At 40.2% G+C, this 15,729-nt stretch overlaps 1 protein-coding gene across 1 annotated transcript in view; it reads right to left on the minus strand.

Annotated features, from left to right (window-relative positions):
- Positions 1-15,729, minus strand: part of PRDM6 (PR/SET domain 6) — a 106,147-nt gene that overhangs the window by 26,574 nt on the left and 63,844 nt on the right. Inside the window, exons 4-5 of the mRNA XM_081500373.1 lie at positions 5,473-5,600; positions 1,811-1,935 (exon numbers count right to left, since the gene is read on the minus strand). Coding sequence (XP_081356499.1) covers positions 1,811-1,935; positions 5,473-5,600 — 253 coding nt within the window. The remainder of the gene's footprint in view (positions 1-1,810; positions 1,936-5,472; positions 5,601-15,729) is intronic.

Here is a 15,729-nt window from a genome sequence, read left to right on the forward strand (position 1 = left end):
TAAACCTGCAACTCCCAATTCCTAGCACTCCTCGCCCTTTCTCTGCTTTGTTATCTCTATGACACTCATCATTACATGACAAACTTACTTACTTATCTATTGGTTGATAATCTGTCTCCCTCCACTAGACTATACACTCCATGAGGGCAGGAATTCTTGTCTGTCTTGTTCACTGCTGTTTTTACAGTATGCAGCAATGACACTGGTCCTTAGTATGTATTCAACAACTATCTAATGAATGAATCAATTTTTGGACTACGTGCTATGTACTTTAGAACTCTAGACTTTGATGTATTTACTGCCAGACATTCCTTGACATGCACACCAGAATATCTTCACAGTCTGTAGTAGGCTGTACTAAAGAAGGAAATAGAAGGCCTTATAGGATTTATGGAATCTTTCTGGATCAGATTCCATCTTTTAGAAGGTGAAGTTACACTGAGGTTCTAATCAGGGGGGCTGATAACAGTGCTTTTCCATGTGTAGACTACATCTGGTCTTGGGAGAGCTGGGCATGGAGCCATACTGGGAAGACAGAGCATACTGGCCGCCACGGCCATTTCTGCTTCTAACACCAACCACACACTCATGTCCAGCGTGGAGATTTCCCCCTATGAAAACAGACATTCCCTCAAATAGGAGCATTACTGCAGAAAAAAAAAGTTTCCAATGGAAACTTGCTAAGTGAGAAGAATGTACTTATATGTCCAAAGATTCATTTTTTGATTTGAGATTGGTTTGGGGTTAGGGTAAAGTAGAAAAAGAAAGTCGAGCATAATATGCTTTTTGAGGATTCTATTTTTTTACAAAGAAAACAAAGATAACATGGAAAAGAAATATATGATCATCAGCATTTTGATCAGTAATATTATAAACATTTTTTTTGAGTTTATATGTGTGTGAGAGAAAGTAAGTAGAGAAGGAAAAATTAAAGTAACACTTTTTTTCCAAAATTAAGTTTCTTCCATAAATCTGTTCTCTCTGCTTCTTTTTCTACTGCATAATCCCAACTTATGAGTTCACAGATCAGTCAATTGGATGACAAGAAAAAAAACTGCATCATTCAAACCAGTGTTTCTCACTGAAGCACATCAGAATCACCTAAATCCATTCCAAATACTAAAAATCACCTTATAACAGTTTCCCCAAAATTGATAAAAACAAATATATAACGTTTATATGAAAACTACTGCAAAGGTTTGCATTAAATTATCTTTTCAAATATAATGATAATAACAGTAATAAAGATAGAAGAAAATTACATGGTTCATTTTAGACTAAGATGTTTAGAGACAAATTCCTCAATCATATGTCTATGATTTTTACTACTATTTCTCATTCCAACAACTACTTAAGAGGAAGCAAAGCCAATTGATGGAGGGGTGTTACTCCTGATTAAAGAAAGTGTTATCTCCTTACTTCGTTTTTGCAAACAGTGTGACTCCAGCAAGACTGTGCAATCCTTCAGAGCAGAAGTTATAACTAATGCTGCTCTTGGAACTAGACACATAGTTGGTACTCAGTAGATACCAGCTGCCTTAACACTGCTGCTGGCATTGATTTAAACTAGGACAAAGGTTTTGAAATCATAAATGGGCGAAGAAACATTGGACTGTACAGGTCAAGACGTCCTGAGAAAAAGCACAGGATATACAAGGAAAAACAAAATGATGGAACAGACTTGTGCTCATTTGTGTTACACAGCAGAGTGAACCACATTGCAGGAGTTGCAAACAACACTTTTATTTTAAAAGTTAGCTTTGAAATAGGTAATTGAAAATGTGAATTCAGAGCTAAAATAAATTCTTACAGTTTTCATCCTGGGCAATGCATTGTAAAGGGATCCCAAAGAAAGACGTATAGCTGTCATTGTACCACACGAGAAGCTCGGTACCCCTGGGAATATCTATACAGGCTCGGTAGAATATATTCGACCTATTCAAGACAAAAGAAAACCCAGCTTAGTAATCGGTAGGACTCACAAGCTCCATCCACATTTTTATTGCCCCAAAAAAGTTCTGCCCAGTTTTCCACCTAAACAATTTCTGTTTGTAATAAAATCTTCACCCACCTTATCGTTTCCAGCAACCAATTAGAGCCTGTAACCCAGTATGATAAATAGCTCACAGTTTATTTCCACAGTGTCCCTCCATGGAACATCCTGGTTGAAGAGACAGATACTTGGCCCCGGAGACAGCAGAAAGGAAGAGTTCATTGAAAGAAAAAATTTCATCTCACACTAATGAGAAAATTCTCTTTCTTGGTAAACTGCAGACTCTGGTGCCTCGACCCCACATACAAATTAACACCATTGATTTCTTATTTGAAGGAAAAGCGTTAGGTGTATTCTCACAACTTGGCATGGGAGTTCTCCAATTTGCAATAAAATTAAGCAGCTTTGTGATATAAGGGCTGAGAGAAATAAAAAATTTTCCCCATTTTTTTCCCTAAAATTTGATACAGGAGAAGAGGAAAAAAAAAATCCTCTTATGTGAAGTGGATGGGAATTCAATAAATACAAGAGGGGCACTTTACTCTGGCTGACAGATTACACTATGAAATGACAGAGTGAAGGTACCAAGAACTAAATAGCCATGGCACAGTAAATAAAAATCTACAGATTTTTTTTTTTTAATAAAGAGGAGCCTGTGATCAGTTTTCTCCGTAAAGAATTGCTACAAACATTAGCCTCAAGTTCAAGATAAAAGCGTTCAGGGTTGGTGAACCTTAAATTTAGCCTTTCTGTAAGGAACTGGCCATAGCAGGGCAATCTGTTCCTTGTACAACACTGTAGACATAAGGCGAATCCTTCACCACATTTTTCATGGTGGTGAGATATGCACTTGTCAACATATTTTGTCACCACAAAGTGGCTCTTGGCAATAGGATCATAAAGATCAATAAAAAAGTGCAGATTCTCAATATTTTACTTGCAGCTGCAAAAATTTCATTTATCTTGTTATTTTCCTTACCTGCTGCCATTCTGTCTCATGAGGGCACTGCTAGCTAAGCAGAATGTTTTTCCCCAACATTCTATGAATATCTGACAAAAACTCCAGCCAGTTGTCCAGACCTTGCTCCCTTTCCTCCCTCCGCATCTCTAAGAGCTGTGCATTTTATTAATTCTTTCCACTGCTACATAAAAAAATCAAAATTGGAGCTGGGATATAAATCACTGGCATCTCCTAACTTGAGAAAAATTGAGTCGACTTTGTACTTCACCCTTGTAACATTTCATCTCTCGGTTTGGCTTCCCTTAATATAAACACAGCGCCGGCAAATGAATGTGCTAAAACCAAATGACACACTTTGCCGCTGAAAGAGCAGAACTGTTTTCGAGCGATGGGTGGTCTTTTGAGGCACAGAGTAGGCCAAAAGGGGAAAAAGAAAAGTGTAAGCGTACACCGTTCCTTACAAGCGGGCAGAGCTTCCAAAACTCGCAGAAATCTCTGCATGTTGAAGCACATCAAAGGGATTTTTCCCTTTTCAGATAATATTTCCTTTGCTGACATGTATTTAGTATTGTGGTTGGATGACTCATAAAGATAGCTTCATGGCGTCCCAACGCAGCTGAAGCGGAACACACGCCAACAAACATTATTGTCAGCCTCAAAATAAAAACAAAACGTTCAGCTAAGGGTCAATCAATCAAGGGCGCTTTGAAGAAAATTCCATTTAGATATTACAAATCATAACAGAATGAATCTAAACCAGCTGACTTTTTGTGAAGAGGACATTCATGTACAATAAAAATTAGGCTGGCTCTTCAGGGTCCAACTTTTCTATTTTCTTACTCTTGGACGTGGTCACTGGTGATGGATGCCAGTTTTTAAATTGTGTTTTTGTAGTTCATTTTATAAAGATCTGAAGTAATCGAAAACAGATCAGCAGAGAGAATTCAGTGTGGAAGCACCATGAGGAAGGGGAGCAATAAAACCCACTTAATATTGACAGAAAGGTAACGACTTTCTCATGCCCATCTTTCTTGCAGGGGTTTCTTATTTTCCCAAAGTCAGAACCCTCCTCAAGAGCTCCCAGGGTGCCCGTGACGGAACCAGCCAAACTATCTCTTGCCGAGTAGACAAACACAATCTTTACTACTTTACTAGCTCCGAGTTTTATAAAAACTTAACAACAGAGATGCAGCTGCAGGGAAGGTGGGTGAAGCCCATATACAGACTGTAACCAGATACCATGTGTGCAAGTTCATATAAACCCTTATGTAATGAAAGATAACTGCCTAGGAAACCAAGGCAGTGAGTCACATGTTGCCCAAATATGTTCCCTTTGAATTTGGAGGCCTTCGGAGAGCAAGCCAGATTTGTGCAGCCTTTAACCTATAAGGGGAATAAAGTTTGTTTCTTTTTTTTTAAGGCTTCATTTTTAAAAATTAAAAAAAAAATAAAGAAGATAAATTTTCATCGGCAGGACTCCAAGTTGCCGAACAAGGCTCCTTCTGCTTTGATGTGTCTGTGGTGCCTGATAAAGCTAAACAGTTGCTTCTGATTCTAAAGGGAACGTGGCTGTTTATAACTGAGGTCATATATTTACATGGCACATGTTTTCGAGGGATTTTGAGAAAAGAAGGCTTTGTGGCAGGGCTTTTTTCCTATGAGATCTGTGTTTGCATTGGGGTTGCCACTCTAGCCTTTAGTACTTGATGGAAATGCTTGACCAACAGGTGCATCAGGCAGGTGTGGGTTGGGATCTGGGATGCTCACTGGCTTTTCTGCCCCTCCCCCACTCTAGGCCTCCCTATGAGACTCTGGGAAATAAGGGAGGCTTCACTTCATCTCCATTCACCTTTGGGATTTGCCCAAATACCTCAGGGGACTGGTGCCTTCTCTGTGCTCTGAAACCACCCCATCCCCTGAAACATACTCTGAATGGTTGCAGGACCAGAGCCAAATGCTTTGGCACCTTTCAAGGGATCAGGAGGTTACTGTGACTCAGACAAGGCTGATGAGCACAATGGTTTTAAGAAAGCAGCCTGGGGAGGGTTGAGACTTCTTGATTTCTCACGCCTTTGTACAACTCAAACTGTTCCCTCTGAGAGACAGCCAGACTCAAAGAGACTGAAAGCAGGTGACCTGGGGCTGAATCTCGGAACTCCTGTTTGCGTGTGGACACATCTGCTGGGGAGGAAATCACTGCAAGTCAGTGAGTTCGCTGGGCTCACTCAGGCCATGGTGAACATTCACGTGATGATGTGGAAGTAACTTTATCATGTGCGGTGAGTGAAAAAGGCCTTCTCTTAGCATCCTTATTCCTGAATTCTCAAGAAATGACTGTTACAAGAACTAGAGAGAGATCACAAACCTAGCAGAAAAAACAAAAAAGAAATTCCTGCCAGCCCTTGCAGAGTTCTTTAGGACTCTGCAGGATTTTTTCAAAACTAGCAGCAAGGCTGAATTTATATATGCAAGGCAAAGGGCTTCGGCTTTGTAAGTGGTAAATCAAGGTATACTTTACCTGTACTGAACTACTGTTAGATTCTGTTCTCCGCAGTGCCTTGCACATCGGATATACCTCATCCAGCTCGACTTACTAGGTTCCCCACCATCAATAAAGTGCTGTAGTGTCCCATCTTGGTCATATATCTAGAGAAGAGGTCAGAAGGTCAAGTAGTTAGAACGAATCATCAGCAATCATTTTCCCTGCCTCCCTTGGTGTCTTTATGTGTTGGCTGCAGCAATTTATTGCCCATAGGTTTGCTAGTGCTCATGGATGCTTGTGGAAACTCAACTAGAATAACAGGAGAAAAACATTTTCTGGTGATGCAAGTCAATCAAGTTTTTCTTATCAAGCCAATCTTCCCTTTACTAAACATATTTGTGGCATCTCAAGGATGTGAGTGACCATGTTTCCCAAAGAATATTTAACCTCTTTTTGACAGGCTACTCTTTAGTAATGAGCTGCTGGATAAACAAAGTGAGCTGAGAGGCGAGGCCACGCTGACATGGCTGGAACATCCGCATGAGAGGCCCTCGTCTCAAACACGTAACTGGTCGAAGGCATCCGGGAGGCAGGGGCTGTCGGCTCGACAAGCCGGGTGACACCTAGCAGAGGTTGGCGCATTATGGAGCTGTTTCAGATTGATAAAATTAGACTCTGATTTGGATTGAAAGAAATGGACTCTCACCTCGCAGAAGATGTAGGACTTCAGCTGTCAGGACCTGAAACTATTAGGAGAGGAGTCATCAAAAAAGAGAGACCCTCGCAAAGGGAAAGAAAAATATAGTAAAAGTTTCCTATGGATTTAAAATGTCTTAACTGAGGTCGGTCTAATCACTATTGCCTTAGGTCACCTCAAGCAGATTTTCTTTCAAGATTACATCCAAGGTAATGGAATCCCAGGCAATGAGCATGGGACCAAAAACCTTCCGCTAAACAACCCACCAGCCCAGGATGTTGGAATCAGGGCTAAGAGCAGAGAGGATCGGCCCCCACTTCCAGAAACCAGGCCAGCCCTGGGCACCCTGGAGGCTGGGGTATCTGGAAGGGTGGATTGGGGAGTTATATACGGGCAGCAATTCTAGAACACCATCCTCAGTCCTAGGGGCAGCCAGGAAGCAAGGGATACAATTCTCAGAAGGACCATGGCAAAACTGGGCCTTTTAAAGAAAAATCAGCAGTAAGATTGTGTTCTGCAGAGCATCCTGAGAAATTATGTCTCTTATTCTTGCTAATCAGCCTTTCCACTTTTCTTCTCCAAACAGACACAGAGAACAAGTCTCCCAGAGCGCCTCACTGGTTACATTTCAGCCCTAAAATTAATAAGGTCATTCATATTAATTTAGCTCAGCATTTCTATTCTGGAGGCCAAAGGACTTAGTGATGACAGTTCTTTTTATCATCATCAGTCATTTTAAAACAGTTGATTTGTTTTGTTTTTTTTTTTGGCTTTTCTTGAACTCATTTGTCTTCACCCCCATTCTTTGCACTAACCCCCACAAATAAAAGAAGAGATGCCAACCTAATCAATATAATGGCTGGAGAAGCTATGACTGGGTAGCAGGCTAGAATGATTATAGTTGATCATCAATGTAGCCTGAGAAGAATGAAGAGAGTCCTAGATTATATTATATTTAAGATGAATGACTTTAAACTCCTAGTTTGGGGATGATGGCAGGAAATGGGAGCATTTCATGTGGTAGATACATCTGCTCTGTAAGCAACCTGATGATAGATTTCATATTTAGGTAAGATTATTACACGGTACTTATTTTGTTGCTCTTGTTTTCGTTTTAGGAAACTGGTTCAAAGGCTCAAAGTCTCAATCTTGAGTCTGCTGTCAACAGCCCATGTGACACTGTACAAAGCCATCAGTTCTTTGACTACCACTATCTATCTATAACGGAGCCCAAAATGTTGAGGACCCAGCCCTCTGCCCTGTCCTTCCCCCACGAACAAATCTTCCATGACAGCTGCTGGTGAAAATACTTATGAAGCACTTGGAGAGGTGCAGTTCTCCTTCATGCTTCCAGCCAATGTCCTCAACAGCAAGTTAAACTCTCTAACGTTTACACATCATGGGTGTTGCCGAGTGTTAGCTCATCTGAACACCACACATTAGCCAGTCAGTCTCCAAAAGGAGTATAAAAAAGTGTTTTCTCCCACACTGTTTCAGCAATAATCTCCTTAAACTAAGTATACTGTGATAACAGGAATCCTACAATTCTTGCCTGCCCGGTGAAACTGCTACTTGCTTTGAGGAAAAGTAGATGGTTATTTATCAGGCTTCCCCAAAGTATCACACACCGAGCACATAGCATGAAGTTGAGCCTCCCTTGCTTCAGCCTGATACCAGTATTACACTGTTTCACATGAAACTTGACAAAAATTCCACTTACCAAGCTAGATCCCGTAAGTGTGCACCCCACCAGAGATGAGGAAATCATTCAGGCTTGACACTGTTCTTTCCCTTAGCACCCAGAGCCCAGCCATCACCAAATCCAGCTGAATTTGCCTCCTAAAAACTTTTTCACACGCATCCATCTCTCCCTCTCCACCATCACCATTCTATCTGAACCAGCTTCCTCTCTCACCTGAAGGACTACAAAAGTCCCTTGATAGATTTCCCTGCTGCTTCTTCAGGCCCTTCCAACCTAGTCTCTCAAGTACAGCCAGAGGGATCTTTCAAAATCCAAATCTAATGATTTGCTTTTATCCCCCCTGCCAAAATAAGAGCTTCAGAAATGCCATAAAATGTCAAGTCATAACAACATACATTCTCAGCATGTGAGATTTCCTCAATGGGATCCATCATGCTAATATGGGCAACACCTCGAGCCGAAGTTATTTAGGGAGGCTGGCCAAAAACACGAACCTTTGCATTTGGCTCAAGACCATCTTGGGGCCCTTTCTAGCCTGTATTGTTAAACATTTAAACTGTGTTTCTTGAAAAAGAAACAAGGGCCCAGAAGTCAGTGATGCCTGTTTCTGTTCATTTTCCAATAAAAGTAGAATAAAATTGGAAAAACTACGACATCCACATGTAAGCACTAAAGAGGAACTTTTCAAAAAAGTCCTGCAATCCCAGTTTGAGTGTTGTTATTAATCTCCATCATTAGCTCAACTTTGTTTTCATTTCGGAGTTAAGTAAAAGAATTTATTTTAAAAGAGGGCAATAAAATTCCACATGCATCTGAACTATACAAGGACACTGTTCCTGTACCCAGACGGGCTGACATTCGTCCTTCTGGGAGACAAGCAGCCACAAGTGGGGAAATGCTTCAACAGATTTCAGTCTACAGCAGCTGCAACAATTTCAAGGTCGAGAAGCTGTTCTTGGAGGCTGAACCAACATCTACATTTGTGTGACACTAAAATGTAACTATAAGATAGATACCTAACAGGTCTAAAAATGTTAAGGAATTTGAGGAGATTTATTAATGCCAAGACCAAGAGTTATTTTGTTTTCATTACCTTTCAAAAGATTTAAAATAAGAAGAAAAATATAAAAAATCTTACACAGTGTTTAGATAATCTCCTCAGGACCGATGAAAATGTCAAAGAGGTCAGAAATTGAATTCGTTCAAATGGTAAGAATGAAAGTAAGAGTTAAGTTTAGGAAAAAATTCCTTGAAAGAACCCTGAGTCAAGCATAGCTTTGCTGAAGACTGTGTACTTTTTTCTCAGTGAATATGAACCACCAAAGTTTTATACTTGCTCTGTTTTTTCTAAGGAAGCTAGAGGTAGGGGAAACACATGTAAAGAAACACACAGAACACTTGGTAAGAAAAGGGTTAAATTTTGTAACGGGAACCCCTCAAAACTGTAGAAAGCATATTTGTTTTACAAAGCTAGTCTTAGCAGTGCTGAAAGGGAGTATAAAATGGCACAGTCATATTGGAGAACATTTTGGCAATGTTGAAATAAACTTGACAATGCATATTTCCTGTGACTCAGCAATTTCACTTCTAGGAAACTACTCCAATAAAATTCTGATACATGTGCCTAAGGAGAAAAGTTCAAGGGCATTCACTGGAGCACAACTTTTAACAGCAAATAATTATAAATAAGAGAAACATCCATCATCAGAAGAATAAACTAACTGTGGTTTATCTATTCAACAAAAAGGTACTAAACACTTAAAATGAATGAACAAAACCTGTTTGTATTAAGATCTAGTTGATATAGATCAAAACATCAAAAACATAATGTTGACTGAGAAAATCAGGTTGCAGATTAATGCATATGATATCATTTGTTAACATTTCAAAATATACAAAATAACCCAATTGTATATTTGAAAATAGTGTATATTGTAATATACAGATAGCAATATGTCTATCTATCTATACGTATCTGTTTACAACAAACATGGTGGAAGGATTCACCATTAACTTCATCAGAGTCCTGGCCTTGGGAAAGAAGGGGATGGAAAGATAACAAAGGGAACACACATGTATCTGAAATGCTTTATTTTTCTTTTTTTTAAAAAAAAGTTTCTGAAGCAAATATGACAAAGTGTTAACATTCTCTTTTTTTGGCATTTATATATTATACTTTGAACTTATTCTGATTTTTTAAATCAAAGCGAAACAATAAATGAAAAGTCTAATCATCTATTTCTGTGTACATCAATTTTTGTATGGGTTGTTAAAATAGAGGAGCAGACTATCTTACGCAAAGTTAGAAACTATCTGTGTTATCCTCCTGGGAAACTCTCAGTAATATGCATCATTACATTACCAGCCACTGATTGCCTTTCTGATTGCTTTGTTGCTATTTTAAAACCCCTGGTTGTGGTCTGTACTTTTTCTTTTATCCTGTATCAACAGGAGGAGAAAGATAAGAGGAGCGCTCATTCTTACCTTTTTAAGGATATTTTTTATAGTTTACAAACCAATAATATTTACTGAAATGCCACACATGTGGCTGAGATAATGATCACACAAACTGTCCCTCATTGTAAACCACACATGCCATTAACCGAAAACCACTATGTGAAAGACTTCATTGCAATCCTGAAGATCAGGGAACTGCACTCGTTGCTACAATCTTACTTTCCTAGAACAAGAAACTACTTTAAATGAGAACTGCAGGGCTTCCCTGGTGGCCCAGTGGTAAAGCATCCGCCTGCCAGTGCTCGAGACACGGATTCGATCCCTGATCAGGGAAGATCCCACATGCCTCAGAGCAACCCAGCCTGTGAGCCACAACTCTTGAGCCTGTGCTCTAGAGCTTGGGAGCTACAGCTACCGAGCCCATGAGCCTAGAGCCCGCGATCCACAACAAGAGAAGCCATTGCAACGAGAAACCCAAACACTGCAACTAGAGAGTAGCCCCCGCTCACCACAATTAGAGAAAAGCCTGCATAGAAACAAAGACCCAAGGCAGCCAAAAATAAATAAATTTTTTAAAAATGAGAACATGAGTGAAAACCGCACCAGTGTTGTGTCTTAAATAAACTGGTCATGAGTGGCTTATCCATGGCTTTGTCATTTATGAATGCTGCCAACTTACATTAACAACAATAATCATCACAGAAATAGTGTAAGCTAGTGACGGACTTGGGCCCATTTTAACATAAGAGTGAGAAAACCATCTTCTGAATGATAGAAATTTATGTATATTGGTGGCTCTGAGCAATCTGTATCTCTAAAACAAGATCTGCAAACTGGTGGCTCTTGGGTTGAATGTTTGACCAATTTTGTTTTTTCATGAATGTTTTAAAATTTTGGAAATTCTATCTAATTTTTAATTTTTCAGAAGATGGGTCCTCAATCTCTGGGACTAATCCATGGAAACTTAGGTCCCCTTCAAAGTGGTCCCCTGAGATCAGCCATGGGCTTTTCCCCTTCCCCATCCTCCCTACCCTCCCCTATTCTTAGCCGTTCCTTACTTCACTCATTTACTTAACTGCTCAGCCTCATGAAGCACCTAAGTTGGTAAACCCTGCTGTAAAGGAATTTTTGCTACCCCTGAAAATCAATCTGCTACAGCTGGGGGCACTTTCAAGAAAAACCGTCTGATCTGATGGCCTGGAAACACTGCAAATGTCCATCACTCCTTCGCAGCCCAGAAGCCATTACCTGACTAACATGCAGCCATTTTGTGCTACAGTTTTCAAGGAGTGGGAGAGCAGAGCAGAGCGTTCATTTATTTTTACCAGAAGGGCTTTCAATAGTCTTTTTAAGCAAGGGGTCCATTTTAATTCAAAGACAACATAAATGTAATTATACTATAAAATCAGATGAAAGTTCCCTGGGTCTACTTTAAAAACAGATACAAAGAAAGCCTATCAGGAAGCACCCCACCACCTCAACAAACCTCACCTTTACTCTCTGATGCAGGCGCTGGGACATCACCAAGGGCTGGCAGGGAAGGGGGGACCTTGTTTGAAAAATGGCAGAGCACTTCCTCCGCGAGATAAGCTTCCATTTCTTCTGCTAGACCACTGAGTACCTCAGCCACATTTACAGGTCAGGAAAATGAGATAGGGAAGAGACCACCAGTTCTAACCTTATCAGCTTACAGTCAGCTTTTGTTTCTCTTGAGAGTTTTGCACCCTCGGATTCAACCAATCATGGAGGATGGCTCATGGCCAAATGCACTAGTCCGGCTTGTATAGGGATCTTGAACAATGAAAAGTAGGGTATCCACAGTGGGTGCTAGAATTGACACCACGAGGATACCCAGGGGCAATTATATACATAAGAAAAAGGGGTCTCCAAAAGTTAGTTGTATAGTGCTGTGTTAGTTGCTCAGTCGTATCCAACTCTTTGTGATCCCATGGACTATAGCCTGCCAGCTTCTCTGTCCATGAGGATTCTCCAGGCAAGAATACTGATGTGAGTAGCCATTCCCTTCTCCAGGGGATCTTCCCAACCCAGGGATCGAACCCAGGTCTTCTGCATTGCAGGCAGATTCTTTACCATCTGAGATACCAGGGAAGCTCAGAAGTTAGGGACTTCAACAAACAGATTCTAGTCAGAGGCACAATGAGGCCTCCTCACACCTCATTCAATCCTACAAATAAAGAGAGCCAAGAACCTTAAACAAAAGAAACTTAAATTATAACTTAAACATTAATCCGCTCCTCCCAGAACCTGGTTCTCTGAATCTTGGCATGAAACAGAGGAAAGAGAAAAGACCAGAATGGGAGAAAATAATAGCAAACGAAGCAACAGACAAACAATTAATCTCAAAAATATACAAGCAACTCTTGCAGCTCAATTCCAGAAAAATAAATGACCCAATCAAAAAGTGGGCCAAAGAACTAAACAGACACTTCTCCAAAGAAGACATACAGATAGCTAACAAACACATGAAAAGATGCTCAACATCACTCATTATCAGAGAAATGCAAATCAAAACCACAATGAGGTACCATTTCACGCCCGTCAGAATGGCTGCTATCCAAAAGACTACAAGCAATAAATGCTGGAGAGGATGTGGAGAAAAGGGAACCTTCTTACCCTGTTGGTGGGAATGAAAACTAGTACTGCCACTATGGAAAACAGTGTGGAGATTCCTCAAAAAACTGGAAATAGAACTGCCATATGACCCAGCAATCCCACTGCTGGGCATACACACCGAGGAAACCAGAGTCGAAAGAGACACGTGTACCCCAATGTTCATTGCAGCACTGTTTATAATAGCCAGGACATGGAAGCAGCCTAGATGCCCATCAGCAGACGAATGGACAAGGAAGCTGTGGTACATATACACAATGGAATATTACTCAGCCATTAAAAAGGATACATTTGAATCAGTTCTAATGAGGTGGATGAAACTGGAGCCTATTATACAGAGTGAAGTAAGCCAGAAAGAAAAACACCAATACAGTATACTAACACATATATATGGTATTTAGTTAATCGGTAAAGATAACCCTGTATGCAAGACATCAAAAGAGACACAGATAAATAGAACAGTATTATGGACTCTACAGGAGAGGGCGAGGGCGGGATGATATGGGAGAATGGCATTGAAGCATGTAAATTATCATATGTGAAACGAATCGCCAGTCCAGGTTCGATGCATGATACAGGGCGCTCGGGGCTGGTGCACTGGGATGACCCAGAGGGATGGGATGGGGGTTCTGGAAGGGGAAAACGTGTATACCCATGGTGGATTCATGTCAATGTATGGCAAAACAAATACAATATTGTAAAGTTAAAAAATAGATAAATAAACTAATTTAAAAAAAAAGAAAAGACCCAAAGGTTGTATTTGAAAGGTTTAGCCAGTTTTCAGAGAGCAGGGTGATGTCTCAGGCTCCCTCTCCTGTGATTCCACACCATGGCAGGTCCCTGTGTCAAGGACCCAGACAGCAGCATTTGGTCATGTACTTAAACACCAGTATCCTTCAGCTTTCCGCCCAAAAAGCTGAGGTGAGGATGCATATTTTACACCCAAACATCTAAAACAAGGCCTAACACATTGAAGGAACTCAAAATACGCTGAAGTGAACTGAATTCTCACAATAATTAAATAGTTTCTTAAAGATCTCAGATTTTATTCAGAATTTGAGAAGAAACCACCACTAAATGCAGTTAAAACTCCATTCTCAGCACTAACAACCAGGGCTTTTTAAAGAAAATATTACATCTTTTTGAACTTAAGTTCTTTCAAGTCTATGAAATGCAAAGGTGGTTTTCATAAGATGATTAAAATGTAATAAACAGTTGTGTCTATATCCATGTGCTGTACTTAGTTGCTCAGTCATGTCCGACTCTTTGAAACTCCATGGACTGTAGCCCACCAGGCTCTTCTGTCCATAGCGATTTTCCAGGCAAGAATACTGGAATGTGTAGCCATGCCCTCCTCCAGGGGATCTTTCCAAGCTAGGGATCAAGCCAGGTCTCCCCCACTGCAGGCGGATTCTTTACCATCTGAGCCACTAGGGAAGCCTATAGAAAAGGGTCGAGGAGAGGTCTTAGGGAGTTTCCCAGTTTAGACCTGAGAACCCAGCACTATTATAAGTCCTTTCACAGCACTTGGAGAATCCAGGGAAGAATAGACACAGAGATGGTTTCTCAGATCTCCTCTACCTATTCTCCACACACTACCTTAGACGGCCCCATCTTTCTGTTAAATTCAGAAAATGAGGGCTTCAATAATCAAGTGCACTAGTAATTTGAGAAACTCAATTGAAAACTATACTGTTTGCCAAGATAAGATAAAAATGTTTTACTATGAGATTTCTTTGTATCAGAAGATAAGAGGTAAAAATCTTTTTTGCAACTATTTACATAAGAATAATTCCTGACTGAACTGTGAAAAGTTAAAAAAAACCCAATACCTTTATTGCTCAATAAAATATTTTACTTTTAATATTATAATTGTTAGAGGGGAATTTCTATAAAGTATTACCAATGAAAATACACAATAGAAGTCACCCCAGTCAATAGGAACTGGAGAGAGGGTGGAGGGCTGAGGTTAAGAGCACGCATGTGGGTGTCAGCTCCAATGTGTGTGAGTTACAGTAACAGCTTCATGTATGCTGGCCAAGTGACTCTGGGCAGTTACTTAACTCTTCAGGAAAGTGAGACCTTCTTTGAAAAACTGATGCTACTGACAGTCCCAGTCATATGGCTCATATGAAAATCAAATGAGTTAGTATATGTAAAGGACTTGAATCAGTGCTGGGCACACAGTAAGAGTCCGAAAAGCATTAGCTATTCTGAGGCCATCACATTAGATGGGAAATGTCAGCCCAGGCTTCATCTACTAACCTGCTCATGGACAGTGACCACAGGATAATATATGCAGCGTTTGCAAACTCATTATTGCTAAGATTATAAGACCAGAAGATTACAAGCTCATTGAGGGCAGGAATGCATTTTAAATATTTTAAGCTTTTACCCATCAGTATCTTCCACAAAGCTTTGTAGATATCAGGAAATCAACTTTTGTTCAAAGAGAGAGTGAGAGAAAAAAATGTTGGAAATAACATAGAGGGGGTGTAGCAATAAGCCAGTCATTTATGTTTTTGTTCCTCTGATGAGTCTATCAAAAAATAAAGCAAAATACTGAAAATGCTGGATAAACGTGAATACTCTCTAGAAAAAACAGTAAGGAAGCATTTTTCCAGTCCTACATTTTCCATTTGCTAAAGTTAACACAGACACAGGTACCCACCACACCTTTAAGAGCACTCCTGGAGCATTTCTGTAACTAACCAGTTGTTTGTGCTCACTCAGTCATGTCCTACTCTTTGCAACCCATAGGACTGTCGCCCACTAGGAAGTGTTTTAATTCACTGTGTGGCTTCAG

Source organism: Giraffa tippelskirchi, chromosome 6 (assembly GCF_054371585.1).
Source record: "Giraffa tippelskirchi isolate mGirTip1 chromosome 6, T2T-mGirTip1v1.2.pri, whole genome shotgun sequence".
Classification (NCBI taxonomy): domain Eukaryota; kingdom Metazoa; phylum Chordata; class Mammalia; order Artiodactyla; family Giraffidae; genus Giraffa; species Giraffa tippelskirchi.